The sequence below is a fragment of the Haliaeetus leucocephalus genome, unplaced genomic scaffold (genome assembly GCF_000737465.1).
Source record: "Haliaeetus leucocephalus isolate CR32 unplaced genomic scaffold, Haliaeetus_leucocephalus-4.0 Scaffold406, whole genome shotgun sequence".
Taxonomy (NCBI): domain Eukaryota; kingdom Metazoa; phylum Chordata; class Aves; order Accipitriformes; family Accipitridae; genus Haliaeetus; species Haliaeetus leucocephalus.
The window spans coordinates 1,574,918-1,594,783 of NW_010972842.1; the positions used below are offsets into that span (position 1 = coordinate 1,574,918).

Below are 19,866 nucleotides of genomic sequence, written 5' to 3' on the forward strand. Positions count from 1 at the left end.
TCAAGAGCAGTCTCCATACAAAAACATGTTTCTCACATGCTGGAACACTACAGTTCATTTAAAAATCGTTAGGCTCAGGTGGCAAATAATTCATCATTCTCTTAAATCAAGCCTCAATATTTCTGGAGGCCTACCTCATCAGTATAATGAATTAACAAAACCTGTATTAGAAATAGCCTGAGTGACCACAGCTGTGTGACATTTGAATGTTTTTCAAAGGGATCCTTTGGGTTTGGATCATGAAGAAATTTTTTTAATTTTTTTAATTTTTTAAAGGGAAAACAAAAAACCACCACTGCAACACGCAAATAGGTCATAGGCTCCTATTCTTCCTTGTCCTTTACAAAAATACCTTCAGGGAAAGGTACTTTTGGGTCCTTTTGCACTGCACATACTACCAGAATGCAGAACAAATAAGTAGTATTCAGACCTTTCTTTCCTCTGGATAGCTATATAAGGAAGAAAACTGTTTAACCATAATTACTTAGCTAAGCCTTCTGCTGTGACCATGAGCCCCTCTTCACCTTTAACTTTTTTTATCAGTAAATACAAAATTCAAAAGATTAAAAACTATTTTGGCTTTCTAAATTTTGAAGAATTAATTTAATTATTTTTATGTACACCCAATATACAGTACTACTTTTCAGCTCTATAAACTTATTCCAAGCATTCCACGTGACACATGACAGCAAATATAAAATAAAAAAGAAAAAAACTAAGAGAATTTTTGCCATAGTTTAAGTTCAAGACATTTTTTTGCCAGAAAACAGGTTCCTAAAAGTACAACTTGCATGACAATACTTTAACGCACCTTGTAATTTGGTGTTTTCTTTGCTAAAAATGGCTAACTGAATACCGTTCGTACTGAAAATAGCAGACTGAAACCACACTGACTCATTGGGTTTGTAGTATAATATTTCACATAAAATGCAGTCAGAGTTTTACTACTCTTCCTCTTTAAGGAACCACTACAAATATATTGTACTTTTTCCCCTATAGGAAGAACTAATCAAGAAAAGAATATAAATACTCTTTCCCACCTAGGCATAACAGCACATTAATTCTGAGACAGTACCAGTACAACAAAGGAAAATATTCTGAAATTAAGATACAATTTACTTCAGGCTCAAACACAGCAAGCACAGTAATCTTCACGTTACTTGAAGAATTTCACCTTTGTGTGGTACTGATGATTACTGCCATCCAAACTTCCCCAGCCTCAGACCATAAATTCAGATGATGTTCTGAGAGTCAGAAGTAAGGTAAAACAGAAAATGATAGGCTCCGGGTAATTCTGGCTACCAGTGATATGCAGAATACATGCATCTATCTTGTGGTCATCTGGTGTAGTTTAAAGTTCTCACTGAAGTTTGACTACTGTTCTGTAAATGGATCAAGAACAGCAAGAAGTTTATTTCTCCACATGGAGTCACCACAGAGTATACAAATCCCTCACCTCTCGCACCTCACCATCATTAACTGCATTGCTTCAAAACATTCAACCTAGAGTCAAAGGGAAGATGCTACAGAGAAAACATCTGCATCCCACAGCAGCTCTGTTGACAAGTGAGGGACTACTAACTTCAGCAACACTCGGGTTGCTCCACGGGCGACTTCTGCAAACACCAAAGACCCAGTCTTAAACTCCAAAGATCGTAACTGTAAGGTTACAGCTATATGTGAAAATGTATCTCTGCCCAGGAGAGGGTGAAATGAAAATTAAATGAAAATACTATGGTTGTGCTACAATGAGGTGTGAAAATCCCTGGATGTAAAATTGTCTCCGCTGAGAGTTGTGTTCCCAGAAATTCCTTGGGGAAATCAAAATGGTGAGAAGATGGATAAACTTCCAACAAGAAAAGCCCTAACTTTCTGCAGAAGTCTTCCAGATAGAGACTGCAAAGAGTGCATCACCTTTATGCATTAAAAAAAGGAGGAGGGAAATCTAAACAACGCCAGCTGAATCATCAAGAATCAGGTGAACAGTAGCAAACATAAGCTCCGGTGGCGTATGTGCGCACCAGCTGCAAACTCCAGTTAGTTTATTTGGAATACTGAAAATATTTGGTCTCTTGGTATCCTGATAGCACTGGCTTCTGATTTCTCATTTGTATTCCTCAGCCTACTGCAAGAGCACTAGTATTCATTCTTCTCGGCTTCAACTGGTGCATCACCAGTAGGAGGAAACCCATGGGTCCTTCACAGGTCCTAGTGCTTCTGATGCACAACACACTGGCCAGCCCGTAAGCCAACAGAACTCCAAAATTTTGTTAAACAGCATAATTTTCACTACCACCTTTATGAGATGCTTTATCTTGACTGGCATGAACACTCTGAATATGCTGTACAACTTGCTATACTTAGTTAGCTTTCTTCCAGTTTATAAAATCAAAGTCATATTTCACTATTTAGTGGCTGAAAACTTGCCACAGTGTAACGCGGGTAAGCAGCTATGAAGAAAATTAACTCTTTCCCAGCCAAAAACAGTACAAAACTATTCTAATAAATCACATTTTACCACCTGTGTTGTGCTAATGGAACTAGCTGATGCACAGTATTTTTGAAGAATGTTTCAAAAAATGCGTGTGTTGTCAGCCATGTTACAGCTGGTTGGGAAGAAGTTAAAAACCCATCAGGCTCCTCAATAGGCATGAGAGGAGGTTTTTGAGGACTTTTTTTTTGAGGACTTTTGGAACAGAAGTAGTAAAAGATCTTCTAGGTCGGGGAGAAACAGAAGTAACACAGGCTAGTTCTCTGCTGGGGAGAGGATGAGAAAATCTCTGAGAGAGGAGTTCGCAAGGAGGACCTTCACACCTCCACTACTTCTAGTGGCCAGATTCCTCAAAGATTTATCTTTTTTAAAGAAGGATCTACATATCAAATAGTGCATTCCTGTATTTAAGCACTGAACTGATTAAAGTTTTGGTCAGTCATAGGCTCACACTTTTTTATACCTGAGTATTTTTGGAACATGGTACATAAATCGCTTCTTTAACTAAAAGAATACACCTTTCAGACTCAGCAATTATTTTGAATAATTTCCATTAATCTATTCTGCACGATTTCTGTACTCACACACTCAGTTATGCTGCAGGAAGACCACATCTGTCATACTTTCTAGCTTTGAAGAGAACCGTTTAAATTATCTCAAGCACTCTGCACTATTTTTTGGACAGAATAAACACAATCACCTGAAATCACAATAATTGTAAGATGACTGTGTACCATAAATGATCCAAGAAGATATATTTGGATTTATATAAAACAAAAAGAACAGTTCTAACGGCAGATTTTCTTCTTCTTGTTGGGGAAAAAAGTCCCAAACCCAAAGTGCATAATTTAAACTAAGGAAATCACTCACTTACTTAGCCAGAAGGAAAAGCGAATCTCCAGACATTAAAATTAAATAAATAGTCATGTAAAGTAAAAATGTCAACATAAAAATACAGAAAACAAAAATAAAAATATCTAGGTTTATATCTCAATAAAACAAAATGCAATAAAGAAGAATGTAGTAAATAAAATAGTGGGCACAAGAACATGTAAAATTGTTTAATCCCCACAGAATTGAATGAAGCATCCCTTTCTCTGAAGAACCACTCTTATCAGGAGGTTTTTTCATGGAGGAGAAAGAGGCAATTGAAGCTAGGAAATGATGGATAGCAATGACCTTTCTATCTGTAAAACATGGGCATATTTTAGGTATTTAATCTTGAGAATTGGATTATTATTAATCAATTATTCATGACAATTTGAATCTATGGTAGATGTTTTTTGTTTTCTTAAATATCACATAGCTAAGGTCCTGCTTGAGAACTGGAAAGGAGATTAAATCCTCACAAGCAAATAGTGTTCAAGACTGGCATTTTCTTCTCTCCTAAACATTCCTTCCTCTGCATAACAGCACACATTGATGACGACCCAGTACCCTCTGTAAAAATTCTGCCTAAATATTCTGAAATCCACCTTTTTTTTTTTTTTTTTAAGGAGGGGGGGAAAAATCCCCAACCTTTCCCAAAGAACAAAGCGGGGCATTGTGGTAGCACGGAGCAGCAAAACCTCCTATGGCTTCATTCCTATAGCCACAAGTTTTAACATCCCTGCCGCATGTTTTAACATCCACTCTTCCTCACTTGCCAAAGGTGAATAATAACAGAAGCAGAACATCTCCATTTCAGGCCACCAGATCATACAATGAAAATAAGCAGAAGGCGTTTGCAAATATTTAAAATGCACTGCCGAAGACAGAAAAGCAGATGGAGCTATTCTAAGGCTAAGCTCTTTTCAAAAAGTAGAACCTCTACAGCCTGAAATAAAATACAAAATATGTGCACATCTGTGAAGGGAAAGGAATAGATCTCAACAGTACCTTGAAGAATACCTGAGCTGAAAAATATAGAGGTTATCCCAATTTGGGGGAACTGCTATGCAAAAGAGACTCTCCCTTACTCAGGTTCTAAAACTGAAGGATATGGATAGCAATGGCCACCTTGTGAAGAATAAAGCCAATTTAACACACCTAAAAACACCAACTATTTGGCAGTTCTTCCTGTTATCAAATACTCTGTTAAAAAATGTACACCTTATTTCTAGTCTAACTGAACTTCCAGGTATTACATCTAGCTCTCTCTTTGTCTGCTACAGTTGAAGAATTGTCTTACCAAATTGCCGTTCCTTGTGGTATCATGCTTCTTAGGGACCAGGCAAGCCCCTCTTTACCCTCCTTGTTAACACTAAACAGACTGAATTCCAGGAGTTTTTCCAGAATAAGGCATGTTTTCAACTACTCCAGTCATTCCTGAGATATCTGTGGTTCTCCCCTGACCCTTCTCCAGCTGAACGTGGTACTCCAGTAACAGTTATGCAAGTGCATTAACAATTAATACAGAAGGGTAATATAACCATTTTCTTCTTATTTAGCTCTTCCCTTTTTATATGTCAGCGTACAGTAACCTTTTGACTCTCAAGCTCTCTTCAAAAATGATTAATTCCTTGGTTGAAGCTTCCCATAAGATTACCCATTTACCCTGGGTATTATGAATGTTTTCATTCGGGGAGAGGAGGGATGCTCCAAAGGAGGTGAGGAAAGGGCTAATCTGGGGGAAATATCATCATCTAGAGATTAAAAAAAGAGGGCTTGAGAAAAGGACTGCAAGGGCAGGGCAACGTGAACTGAAAACATCTTACTGTGGAAAACGGGGGCAGCATCTGAGTTTATTGATGTTGCCTGGTAAACTGAGTTCACAAGTGCAAATGAGAAATCATACATAATGAAGTCATTATAGAGTCTCTAACACTGGACTTCGTTGTTGGCGTGCCAATAAAACTGATTAATCTACGTCCATATAACAGCAGGATAAAACAGCTGCAAACAAGGAAAACCTTGGAAATTAAACACTGGAAACATTTATAAAGTGAAAACTAAGGCTAACACCAATGGAGTATGTATCAACTGTGGGGGTGGAAAACAATCTGTATGGGAAAAAAAGAAACTGAATCATTAGGATAGTGGTGAATAGTTGTTAATACCTGAGAAAATTGAAGTATGCCCCGTTTAAAACAATTTAAAGAAACAGTTTTAAAATAGACTGTAATAATCAAAACACTGTTTATTTCTAACCTCAAGCTTCTTTTAATATGCAATATTCTGCAAACTTTAGTCTAGTGGGGTAATAGATCTGGTTGAATCACAGCCATTCTGAGCTACGATACCTGTTATTTAAGATTAAATACCTAAGTAATGCTTGTGATAAACAAGCTTCTCTTTGCTCTACTTGTCCAATTTTTCAAACTTTAGTTACTAGGTCGATCAAGCTGTAAAACCTTTGTAAACTACAAGAAGTACTTGTAATTGAGCCAAACACTGTTCCTCAATTTTTTCAAGTAGAACAGACTTCTCTACTCATAGCCACAGCCCCCAAAAAAGAAGAAAAAGAAGCTCCTTTAATTTCATCTTTTTTGTTTCTTCCATCTAGACAACTTTAATATTAAAGGTTAATAAAAATCATGAATTTGAAACAAAGAGAGGATTGCATCATAGCACCTACTCAAATAAAGCCAATAGTTCCATAAAGCCACTACTATACAAAATTCAATTATTAAGATTAGGAATTTTAGAAACTTCCAGCTTTCAGCTTTCACCTGAACTTGCTTTTCACAAAGTCAGTCAAACGTAAAACTACTAGTGACTCCAGGAGGAGCACAGTTATGCAAACTGGAGCAGTACATTATACCTGTGAATTTTATCCTATCTTTGCCCTTTTCCCTGTTACTTTTTTAATTCAGCAGGAGATAACCCTCCCATTGAAGAGACATATAACTGCATATAACTGTCAAGTCACTTAGCAAGGACTTGCACAATCTGTTGCAATTTCTACTATAAGTTGAAAAAAATTATCTTTTCCTCTCCCACCTCCCCAGTGCAGCCACTACCATATGTCCTTGCAGTGAATGGAATGGATTAGAGGAGGCACAGCACCACCCGACTGTCCTTGCTCCCTTCCTCCATAGTTCACGCATGCTGCTAACTGCTACGAAATAAATCTGCTTTCCCACCGCTCTGGGCATAAGGAAGCCTCTAGGAAGAGGAAATGAGAAGGAGGCCACTCCAAAAGCTGCAGATGCCATACGCACCTTCCATGTCCTCAACACAAGCACAAAGCAATTGCTTGTCCAGGGACAGTTAGGTGTAAAATAATAATCTTTTGGGATTAAGCAAACTCTCAAGCTGTGCAGGACAATTCTCCCTCTTTACAGCCCTTTAAGAATTATTTTTTAATTGTCAGATAAACATCTGACATGCTAAATTCAAGTTTCCTGTAAAGGATCTAGATAACTATTCAATACATTGAGGGTATAAGTATTTACTGGGATTCATTATTTAGAAAAAAGGATTAACCAAGATTTGAAAAGAACTTCTAATGCTAATACAAAGTTCAGGAGAAGTTGATTGTATAGAGAAGATTAAAAAAACACCACAAAACAACCAAAAAAACACCTAAAAAGAAACTACCTCTGGAGGTAACTCCAGAGAATATCACCAGTTATGACAACAGCAGGTTCAGAAATATCAGTTTATCCCACTGTCTACAGCGCAGTACGTATACAGTGTAAAGACAGACTGACCCTGAAGTGTGTGGTCAGACAACGATCTCGGAGAGCTGGAGCACCATTCAGCATTTAGTCCATTTGCTTTCTGAATACACCCTGTAATTAGAGAAGTTTCTCATGCTGCCCCTCCCATGAGCAACTAACGTTCAAGCATTCAAATAATTTTGAAATAGTATTAGCTCTGGCAGTTGACAGAAATATTTTCACCTCAGGAGGGTGCAATTGAAGATGATCTTTTGGACAGCATATGATCTTCAGTTCAAGACAGAAAAATGGGAATAATCTTGCATACCTTTTCATGTTTTAAAGCATCCAGGACATACAGTAGGAATGTGGACTTATAAAAACTAATTAAAAAACCCCACAGATCCATAGTACAGGTCTAAAACCTTGACCTTGTCTTACAGCATTCTTCTAGTTTTCAAAGGAGTAACTGCTTTAGGATTCAAAACTCTACAAACTTACACCTGACCAGTACTCAGTGCATCTGGAAGCAACTCCTCTCAGCATAGTTTACTCTGCCACTTAAAAGTACAACCTGAGAAATTAAGGGTGATGACACCTAGCAGAGTTGCATACTGCAGCTCATATACCTAAAAAATATACAGATCCCATTATGAATGATAAGAGAAGAATATAACGTAAAAAGCTTTAAAATGTAGACACTACAGATGTCTATATTATACCACTCAAATCACACCTTTCTTTGAACTCATTGCTTATGCATGCTGACAGGAGTCACTCAGAAATAAATTTGGTAGATAGGCATTACAGTTGCAACAGAATTGCATTTGACACACATTTAACTGAGTCAACAGGCAGTATCCCGCTACACTTTGAAAGCAAGCCTAAATGACAGCAATTTGTTCTGGAAATACTTACTTCTGATGAGGTCACCATCAGTGTGATTTCCCCAGACGGACTGGTCTTGTATCTCTGGTTGTATACTTTGGTTACTGGAAGGCTGTTTTATGTCTTTATCTCCTGCCACAGTATTCTCCTGGTCAGTCTTTTCTAAGTCAAAAGAAAAGCGAAGATATTAGTTTCGGTGGTATTTTTCCTCTATGTGAATAAAACTCATCTTTGAAAATTAAAAACAAGACAGCATAAAATCTAACTTGTCTTAGATTCTCATGTAGTTACCTTTGAAATAATTCCTAATAAAGTTGATTTTTAATTTGTTCTCTTGTCCAGACCAGAATAATTCCTCTTTAAAAACGTCTTTTAGTCATATTGTGTTTAATCACGCAAAATAATACTCGGCAGCTTTTGTAACAGCAATTTACAGTTGAGTTTGTTTATATTTAGTTACCTTCCACAATATTTTCAGATGAAAATTTGAATCGCTTTGTCACACAAAAAAACATTCTTTTTTGCCCATATACATGTGGCCCTGGCATACAAAAGCCACAAAAATGCCACAAAAGTCTGTTCTCTATTATTTACAATTGAACATATAATTATAAGATAAATATTGTTGAAACTTCAAAACTGATTAGTACAGAAATTCAAAAAATTTATTATAACACAATTACCTATTTTTCATTGAAAAAAATAGCCTTTTAAAAGCCATTCCTGAATAGAAGTCAACGTTTAGCCTATGATGAAAGGAAAAATGATTTCTTCTCTTCGAGTAGATACAAGATGCAGGGAAATAACCTTAAGGTTATTTGATGGATTCTTAAGCTTATTTCACAAGATAGTAGATCTTGTTGTTTTGATGATTTCGCCAGTTAACACACGCAGACCTGCATTTTCTCAAACCAAGGTAAGTGACAGCTTTCATTTTCGCTGTCATTAATGTTTCAATTGTCAAATTCGCACACAAAAATCTTTCTGTTCTTGATTGCTACAGGTTTTTCCTACTGGCATTCAAGGAAACATTTCCAAATCTGGAATTACTTTGTTCATTATTCACAGTGACAGATTATCAGTTTATATCACTTACTCAAGGGATCTGTAAAACACTAAATATTTTCAGTCTCAAGTACTTTTTGAGTATACATAAAACATTTAATATTTACAGTAAATCTAAACAAGCAACTGTTGAAAAGTCTGTTAGCTCTATTTATTTGTTTCAAACAAGAACGTGTTTATAAACCACTTATCCCAATGTAATGATACTATATCCTCTAGTAAAGCAATGATTCCAGTCGAGACACAGAAAAAATCACTTATTGCTACTGCGACACATTAAAGGTTAGTTTCTTTATGTAACCAACAGCAGTTTGATTTTAAATCCTAACTTTCTGCCTTTGTTATCCACCCTATTAAACTGAGGCATTGAACATCACTCAAAATAATATATGCTATACTGTATGTATAGTAGCACCTGCCTTCAAGCACTGCTGCTCCCCTTCTATTAATTTCTGCCTCTGAAATGTCTGACCCAGCTGCGTCCATGGTACTTCTCTCTCAGCCCTCCCTCCCATCACCATTTCTTCAAAAACTTGTCAATACTTCCTCAAGCCCATCCTGAAATGAATCATTTCACTGGGATTGGCATAAAGTTACTGAAGTAACTGGGAAGATATCCATTGGCATCCATGAGTTTTGCATCTTGCCCTGATGACTTAATCTCACCTAGATACTCATCCTATACAAAAAAAAACCCAGATTTTTTCAACCGCTTTGACAGACATCAGAATCAAATTATTTCTACCTGATATGTATCAAATACAAATCTGACTGTATTGAAGTCTGATGATTTTGCCTGTGTAGTTAGGTATTAGGTGCAAATGTGTTCCAAAAGTGTTTGAAAAGTGCCATGAAATAGACTGAAAATAAGTAGCGTCCTGGAGAGAGCTAGTGTAAAAGCACTCTGCTTTCCACACAGAGTAAGCTTAAATGAGCTATTTTAAGAGATTTTGCTCTTAAATTACTTTACTGCAGTTAACACCACCAAGATTACAACAGTATCACGCAGCAGCGGTAGGACAAAACTGCAGAGTTACTGTATACAATTTTCTTGTATAGGATACGACTTTGCAGAGGCCTACTATTTCAGGTAGTAAACAATGAATGGCTCTAAGGAAACATCAGTGTTAGTATTATGGGGCCCTCAGTGTTCTAGACTACATTTTTTTCTAACAAATCTGAAGGAGTGCAGAATACAACCAGTCATCATTACTCACAGGGATTTAGTTCTCATTCCTCTGCTTGGTTTTGGTTCAGTATCTTTTTTTTTTACTATGATGTAGGCTGTATGTGTATCTTTCATGTTTACTTTTATTATTCTAGCTGGCTATGGTAAACGGCCAGTCAAAACCATGTTAACAACAGTTAACAAGAAAGAAGTAAGAAAGAGGCACTATTAAAAAGTAAAAAAAAAAAAGTTGCAATTGAACACCAAACAATTTCGATAAGAAGTTTACAACAACCAGCATTGATTGAGTGTCTGTTCTTTGACCTATTGAATTCACATGAAGACCTCCCCACAACTGTGCATAACACAAACCTGCACCCTTAGACACGCATTTGGCACCTCAGTTTGCACTCCAGGATCGCCCACCGGAGCCGCGGATCTCCTGGAGGATGCTGCTCCGTGGGTGCGGTGGGCTGACCGTGGGCAGCAGCCAAGGACCCCGCGGCAGCTCCCTCCCTCCCTCCCTCCCCAGCCCCTGGCAGGATGAGGGGGGAGAACAGAGAGCACAACTGGGGAACCTCGTGGGTCGAGACATACTTTAATAAGTGAAGGAAAGAGGAAGAAAAAACAAAACAAGGGATGCAAAGGCAATCACTCGCCACCTCCCACAAGCAGACCCATGCCCAAGCCAAGCTCTAAACAACGGCTACCTCTCCCAAAACCTCTTCTCCTCAGCTTTTATTGCTGAGCCCAACATTATATGGAGTGGAATATCCCTCTGGTCAACCGGAGCCAGCTGTCCAGGTTGTGTTCCCTCCTAACCCCCTGCCCACCTCCAGCCCACTCGCTGCAGCAGTAGAGTGGGAAAAGAGAAAAGCTTGACACTGTGCAAGCGCTGCTCAGCAAAAGTCAAACCACTGGTGTGCTATCAACCTTGTTTTAGTCACAAATCCCGAACACAGTACCGCAGGGACTGCTATGAACAAAATTAACTCCATCTGAGCGAGACTTAGTACAAGGGGGCTTTAGAAAAAGTAGACCTTAAGCCATGCTTATTTAAGATTTTTTTCATACATCCCTTATGATGCATCAGAACACTGAAAACAGAAAAATGCTGGTGTCCTGATTATTTGTTTTTTCTTGAATGTGCACCAGGTCTCAGTTTTAGTGCAAAAGAATTTCTTGATTATTCCCTTATAATAAACAGCTGATGATGGAATCATAACTTTTTTTTAATTATTATTCTAGAGGTGCAACTACAACATACCAACTACAACCAATCACTCTTGAAGACAGCCTCAAGACTCCTGGGTCTGTGTCTTGTTGATGCCATTATTTCTGTGTTAGGTCCATAACAATAGTGCATAAAAGTAGTTTATGAACACATTTATGAGTCCAGTAAGAATTGACGCAAAGACCTTAATCTTCTCTGACGTGCCATGCTTGTGGCACAGCAGCTTTAATAAAGCCTACAGCTGGCACAAATACTAATGGCTGGATCTGGCCATAGACAGGTATGGCTTTTTTCTACCGCATCTTCCAATAAATTTGTAACGCTTCTCTGTTTTATTCAAGCTTAACCTTAAGAATCTTTATGTAATACTTCCTTAGTATTTTAGCTTCTGCTTCCTTTAGTACATCCCTTCCACTCTCATGTGACTAGCCTCCAAAACTGACAGCCAAGAAGAAAAAGAGATGTTCTTCCTAGCTGTTCAAATAATGGAAAGAAAAGACTCATTATGCTCTGAGTCTGGCAGCGCTGAGGTAGAAATCCAATCTCTCTTCAAAACCACAGTAAGTTACTCTAGGTCGTGTCACAAAAGCAACATAGTCTTCTTACCTACACGGTTCAGCCCCCAGAACAGCAACGTGTGTGCCTATGCACCCCTCCTAAACTAACAGCAGTCCCTGGGCTGAAGAGCTTCTAGACAGAAGCCCCGCAGGAGTGACACCCACACAGAGTACCCTGTGATTTATCCTGAAGGTAAGCATGGGCACAAACCCCACTTGTGTGGAGATTAATGCAAGCTTAAGGTTTAAATAAGGAAGAGATACAACATGCTGGCAAAGTATAGAATTGAGATGGCAACAGCCCGAACCATATCTGTATTCTGGACAACTGGTGAGCCACTTAGTGAAAAAATTTAAAATTTTAATCACATCTCAAAATCACTGTTTCATGAAATAAGCGAACAGTGAAATCCTATTTTTTTTGTCATTTGAAATTATTAAAGTATACATAAATCACTTTTATAGTATATACATTCATTTTACCATGATCATCTTATATTTGGTTTTAAAATTACACAGCAATACATGTATTTCATAGAATCAAAACTTGTTTTCACCATTGAGACTACTGTAACATTGATTATTAACTGCCGTTTTAGTTTGGAGTATGTGCCTCTGGTTACACACATTGCTTTGCATCGTGACAAATACATTTTACAAGATTCCACCAACAGATAGTGGCAGCAGTCTGGGTCAGCAACAAGGCTACTATTACAATAGCCTTATCAAAAAGAAAATTTAACAAATAGCCAGAACTGTCAAGAAAGACTTATGTATAGTTAGGCAAGAAGGGTATACAAGACAATCTGTCCCAATCCCTTCCAATCCTGTCTTCTGTGCCTTTATAAAGTTGCTGGGATATAGATCAAACTAATTCTTGAAAATTTCTTAGAATATCCCAGTGAAGTATCCCTCTTTTCAGAGCTACATTTATTCTTTCTCTATGATAATGTAGAGCATATTGAGTGGATGTCAAATACATATACAAAACTGATAGAAAATACAAAAATATAGGTAATGCATGTACATTTGCAGGACACACCTCAAAGATCAAGTCTTTCACAAACAACCAACTTTTTGTTTCCAAGTGCTTGTCCATTTGTTCATTCACACTCCAGCTGCTCCCACACGTCCCGCTATGTCTCTTGAGTTTACTCAGAAATGGGTCTCAGCGTGTTCAAACATGGCATCGTACCTTAATATATCAGTAACTATGTAATATTCAATCTCTGAACACGCAAAACAAAATGGAAACAAGTACCCACATTAAGTGGGTTGCACGTCCTCGGAGTGTGATTGGCAGCTGATTTCTATTCATTAGATAACACATAAGCCTATATACTGACTCGGCCATCTCTTCCAAGTACGCAAACTGTAAGAGTGCTTGACCAGCAACATGACAAACTAGACTTGAGAAACAGGTTTTATAGTTTGCCTATTGACACAGGGGTACGGTGGATGTAAAATGAGTTAAAAAATCCTGTTGCTGCAACGACAGAAGGCTTTGTTGCTAGGACACATTCATTTTCTGTTCACCAACAATGGGGCGCACCACACCAAATAACAAGTAAAGCAAAAGCAACTGCTGGGAAAGGCTTCTGGAAACCTGAGAGCATCATTCTCACGGAGGAGAGAGGGACAAGCAGAATGGACTGCCACAGTGGAGTCATTGTGATCTCCAAAAATGCAGAGTCAGGAACAGTCCAACAGTTTTACTGTTTAAGGGCAGAGGAATGATGGAAGCACAGGGCAAAGCTTACTTCGGCACCTAAATTTGACCCAGCTGCTGGGATGCAAACATGAATCCTTGGGAGGCCCAAGTTATCCCTGAACAAGCAGACGCAGATTTAAACATACCTGTGCAAAGCTCAAACCATCCCGAATGGAATTTTGTCCTTCAAAGCAAACAGAAATTACAAAAGTGAAAAAAAAGAAACCACCAAAAACCCAAACACAAAAGTAGATCTATGAGGAACAAAAAAGTTGAAGAATGTTTCCAAAAGGAAAGACAACAAAACGGTTCTCTGTCTCAAGCCTACAGCGGTTGCGAGGGATTGAAGAGCATGTGGCAAACACTGCATTTCTAACACTTCCTTTGTTCATTAATATCCTTGCTGGCAAGGAACCACTGAGGATGCTATTTCCTACCAAAAATTCCACTGTTCAAAACAATAACACAAAGGAACCGCAATAATACCAGGTTTCAGAATGCAAGCATTAACAGTAACACCCACCAGCTACTTCATGAAATGCCTAAAACTTTTAGGCATTTCACATAACAAGCAAGTTCAACTGTGCTATTCGTGTAACAGAATGCCCATCCCAGTTCATGATTTGCCTGAAACGATCTCATTGCATTAATGACTGGTTGTACAATCTAATTAATATTGATAATCCACAAATTACAGAGTTGGAAGCCTCCATTTGGATGTTTGATTGCTTTAAAACTAAAATAACTAATTTGTTTTTATTTCATTTCAGTGGCTTTCATTTAAACGTCTCATTGCAACTTTCAATGGCTTCAAAAATGCCACTGAAAAAATCAGTCTCTTAAAATTAGAGCAATTCAACTGAACTTCTTGGAAAGCTCTTACACAGAATTTTCCAGGTGCAAGCTATGGAACAATTATGAATGTACTATACAAGTTTGACAGCCCTGGACAAATTTTAGTTGTGATAAATTAAAAATTAATAGCAATATGCAAATAGGTACTCTGCACTATTTAAAGCATTAAAAAGTTCAAATACATAAGTGAAAACTTCTTTTCACAAATAATCATACTAATTGTCATGCAGTCAGTTATAAATTTATGTGTGTCATTCATCCAACAATGTTTCACATGTGTACAAAACTAGTTTCACATAAGTGCTAAGCAATACTCAGTGGCTATGGCTGTATTAGCAACAGTGTGGGCCAATAAAAATGGGCCCGTACAGTGAAAGAGTTGATTTTAAGGACACATTCCATATTATACATGCTCCAGGGGCTTTCTACTTTGGACTAGCTCTCAGATTTAATCTCAAAGACTGAAGGCTTATTAGTGGCTGGAGTGCATTAGGCACATTCCTGCAGTGCATCTTTCAGATTATTTTGTCCAAAAGGAATCCATTCCAGGTCACTCCCCAGCATCACTCCACAATGCAAACCAAAGCAGGGGCCAACAGGAGATTCACTTCAAAACTGCACTGCTGATCCAAATGAAAACACTAGCATAACACACTCATTGCTGGATGCTACTTATTAGGAAAAAATAAGTGTTCAAAACAAAGAGAAACCTAACTTCTGAGGGCCTGGAATGGAATTTGAGAATTATTCTGATAAAAAATTAGCCTACGAGATGAAACACAAGTATTTCAAGTTTGATGCAAGACCTTTACAGTCAACTCTATGAAATACAAGTCTATCACACCCATGTGGACATGAATCACTTTACTGGAACGGCACGCACGTGAAACTGAAAGCAGAAGTATATTTTTATGACAAACTGGAGTTAGATACTTATGAAAGTTTAGGTATTTTAGTCAGTAACATTCAATAATCACCTCAGTACTAACAGACAGCGACAAAAGAAATTAACACAGATTCACTCAACTCTTGTCAGATTGCAAGTGGGAACACAAATACAGAGGAAGTAGCTGGTAAGTTTGAGCAATCTGAGTGCACTGGTTAACCGTTAAAATAAAAATCCATTACTCATAACACTGAGGCACTGCTGGTAAAGTGCAACAACTATGGTGATAGTAATCGTCGTTGCCTCAAGAATGTCCAAACATTCCCCACAGTAAGTCCTCTGTCACCCCATCTCATCTAGCCAGCACATTCCTTTAGTGCTCCTCATCATGAAAACAGTTAAGCACAGAAAACACGAAAAGGTTTGAGTCACATTCTTGAAAAGGAGCACATGGGTTTTGTACTTTTCTGAATGGAAGTAGGAGTTGCTGAATATGGTTTCTTCAGACACCAAATCAGAACTGCATCTCCATCCAGCAACACTGGCGTGATTTGCACCAGAGAGAATGGTCACTTACAGAACTTGGCCCTTAATATTTCTGCTAGACTCCTCCATCCTCCACCCCCACACCACTGAAAAAAGATAAATTCTAGTGCACTTCCATCACCTGAAGAGTTATTAGAAAGTGCTTCTAGTTGAAGTGCAATTATCAGTCTCAATTTCATAATAGGTCTTCTATTATTACTATTATTTTATTTATTTTCTTTCTAAATTGAGAATGCTAAATATTATTCACTTGTTATTCTAGGTTACATTTAGTTACCAACAAGCAAACGTAAAAGCATTCCAAATACTTTATGGATGACAGTCCTACATTTTCTAACATGTGGCCTGATTCTCTAAACATAGTTTCGCGTTTGTTGAATTTCTCTCTCATATTCCACGGTTTATTCAAATGCAGAGGATTTAATGAAAAAAGTCTACCCATGGCCCAGGCAATAATCACGACACGAGCTCTAACACATGAAACGTTTTCCTTAAAGCAGAGAGACTAATGGCCACTAATTGTCACACTCCTTGCTTAGGGACATTATTTTGGTACCTACCAATGGAGAAAATACTTGATCACAGCCAAAATGAAGTGGTCTGAGCACAGAGACGACACTATTCACTGACTACGTTACACAGCACACAGGTAGAAGTAGTCCCAATTTGATTCCAAGGCCTGTGGAGCTACAGGAGAAGAGAGACGGCACGACCAGGATCTTGAACAAGGGCGCACGAGTAGAGCTACGCTTTTGGAAGGATGTGGCAAATATTAACTGTATGTTTGCAGAAATTAGGTTAAACCTTTCATCCTGTAGCCTGTGCCTTAGAGCAGCAGACTCGGTTGGCACAGATAATGGTTGAAGGACTGAAATTGAGTATTGACATTGCCACGAAAGAAGATGCTATGATTTCATTTGCTCTCTCTCATAGCACACTAACGGTGGAGGGGCAAAGTCCAATAATCTCACTAATATTTATGCATTTAGTCAAAAATGAACTAACAAGAACAGTGACAGGGGAGATGTTGAAAGAGCGTATTGGTTAAAGTAACACACAAAAATTCTTTTAAGTTGCGAAAGCCAGAGCATGCCACATCTGTAGGCCAAACTATGTCTCAACCCACAGTTCTCACCATGTCCACAACTGATGTATAACCCTGCAATCTGCCTAAACTTTATTACTTTTGTCTGGTTTTTAATTAGGTTGTGGGATAGATGTTTGTTGAACATTTAAAATTCAGTTGAAGTTTCTGTTCCTTTCATGGAAAAATAAAATTCAGCTTCAGCTCCTGAATGTATATGACAGCAAGCAAAAGGAGCACTTTGAAGATCTGGATTTTTTTGGTGATACCTCACAGAACTACAGAAGAGGAGAAGTTTGTTCTCAGGATATAAGGTATCTATACCAGTTAAACAAATAAAGAAAGCACATTAAAGTATGCTGTTACCAATCAAAAATTCTTCCTTACTAGAATGCACTTAAGATGTTATTATACATACAACATAAGCCGTTTTTTCCTGATTAAAAAAATCTTTATTTCTAGGTGGACACAGATTTAAAGTGTCTCACTGTAAATATATGGAGTCATCACATAAATATGATGAAGTGATACTAAGTAAAGTAGTTATCATTTCAAATTATTGCAGATTTTTCCAAATATCTCTAGCCTATTTCCAGAAATAATATGAATTTCAACCACAGCTTTTAAAATTATTGCCAAATTCTAGAGAATTCAGTGTACTTTTGGATGTCCTGGGGATAGTATAGAAAAAGTAGGGGCTACTCAAAGTCCCAGACATATTATCTTAGATCTTTAGTCCTGGAATATCTGGACTACCTTACCCTGTAACCACACACTGCAAAGCTGACAACAGAAATGCTGGAATATAGACTGGAAATGTTATGAACTCACCTCTTCCTCTTTCCACCCCCATTTCCCCAACAGACTTAGGCTAGAAAAAAGCAACAACTAGCCACAGTTATCCTTAAATCTAAGTTCATTAGAATAAATATTATGTACTTGAAGGATGAATTCTGTAAAAACCCACCCTTGTCTTTCTGTGAACTATAACATATGCTTTAAAATTGAGCGTGTGCCTTGAAAGGTGTGGCCAGTGAGCAAACCTGAAACAGCATGTACCTTACTGATCCCTAAGAAAGTTAACTTTATAATCCTCCACCTCAACAGCTGTGATTGTGTCAGTCAGATTTCCTGCACATAACTTGTCCGTGGACAGGTCAGTATTTGTTTCCTTACCTTCCATAAGAAGAAGAGCACGTATTGAAAATCTTACAAAATGCAATCCCATAAGACTTTACTTCATAGTGAAAACTCAGCTTAAAGGGGCACTGTAAGAGTGAGACCACTTTCCAGCCTAGTGAGTTCACTGACTTACAACTTCAGTAACTTTTATGTATGGCCTACATGCAGGATTTAACCAGTGTGGCCACTTGATCACATGACAGATAAAACCAACACATTGAAAATAAACATGTATCATGGATACTGATGTTTCTGGCAAAAACATGATTCTAACAGTTCAGTTCTGCATGCTTCATCTTCTGTATCTAATCTTTTTCTATTATTATTTTTTACTGTTTAGAAGTTATGAGTCATTCTCTAGGACAAAAAAAAAAAGCCAACAATAAGATAAGTATAAGCCAATTTAATAAGTCTCCCTGCCAGAACATTTTTTACTTAGCTACGGATACTTTCTGGTTTCTCAAATGAGTCTTCAGCTTTGATTTCACATAGCTATTGATTTTCCAAGTTACAAAACCAAGACTGCATCTTTAATCCACAGTTGCACAACTGTGTTACCAGGCTCTGCTCCAGTTAACCAGTTATGAATAAAGTTACAGTTTTTGAACAAGCTTATTTGTCTGTTCCTTCAGAGACTTTTTAAACTCCTGTCAGAATTCTGGAAAACAAAGCTGTAGCTGTAAACAGAAAAAAAAAAAAAAATTAAGTCTCATCTTCACAGACCAGGACTCAGGAGGCAAACACACTCCCTATTTTGAGGATAACCTGCAAGACACCTTGTCAAACTTCCCCACGTGAAGGTGATCAGAATGCCAATGTATTTTGTGCAAATGCAAATAAGGCATAACTTAAAAGAAACTCTCTTTAAGATGAATGTACTTTTAAACAACCTTTTGAACAGCTGATATGGAACAAGTTAATACTCCCAGAAACGCGTTTTAGCTGCAGCATCAGAGTAATCTAAGAAAGAAACAGCAAAGTGACCTCCAACCTGAAAAACGCTCCTGGATCAACCTTTCCCAACTTACTGCAAGACCTGGAACGAGAGCTTTACAGGAAGGAGCTTCTAAACACAAACACAAACCTGAGGAAGAAGCCAGCGATTTTTAAGGAGCAGCATGTGCCTCGGAACGACTGCAGTTTTTCAAGTACTGAGAACCGGTGCTGACAACAGTGCATCTTCGGGTTTTTTTGCATTTTCTACATAGGAACTTCTGCTTAAAACAATAACGAGGTGGAAGCGAAAGCGTTACAAAGCCACAGCGACTAGGGGAGGTCGGGGGAGGGGAAAGAGAAAAGGGGTCAAAACCCACAAAACAAGTCAGTAAACGCATGGTTCACATAACAGGCGCAACAATTACAGAGGAACTTTAAAGCAACTCACCTCGAGGGAGAGAGATCAAAGCGCTGCTTTCCGCCGGAGCTTGCTCTGGCCCTTCAGGCCCCGGAGGAAGAGGTTCCCTCACTTGGGACATCTGCCAGCTCTCACCGAGTCACAGAGAGCCTGCACCCCCCCTCCGACCAAAACTAACACGCCGCCCTGAAGGAACAACCAAACGAAAGGGCTCGTTAACGCGCTTCACGCACAAAACTCGCGGCCCGGGGCGGGGGGCCGA

General features: G+C 38.2%; 1 protein-coding gene across 1 annotated transcript in view; it reads right to left on the reverse strand.

Annotated features, from left to right (window-relative positions):
• Positions 1 to 19,866, reverse strand: part of MDFIC (MyoD family inhibitor domain containing) — a 50,666-nt gene that overhangs the window by 28,978 nt on the left and 1,822 nt on the right. Inside the window, exons 2-3 of the mRNA XM_010573998.1 lie at positions 19,635 to 19,790; positions 7,993 to 8,124 (exon numbers count right to left, since the gene is read on the reverse strand). Of these exons, the coding sequence (XP_010572300.1) occupies positions 7,993 to 8,124; positions 19,635 to 19,725 (223 nt within the window). The 5' untranslated portion in view covers positions 19,726 to 19,790. The remainder of the gene's footprint in view (positions 1 to 7,992; positions 8,125 to 19,634; positions 19,791 to 19,866) is intronic.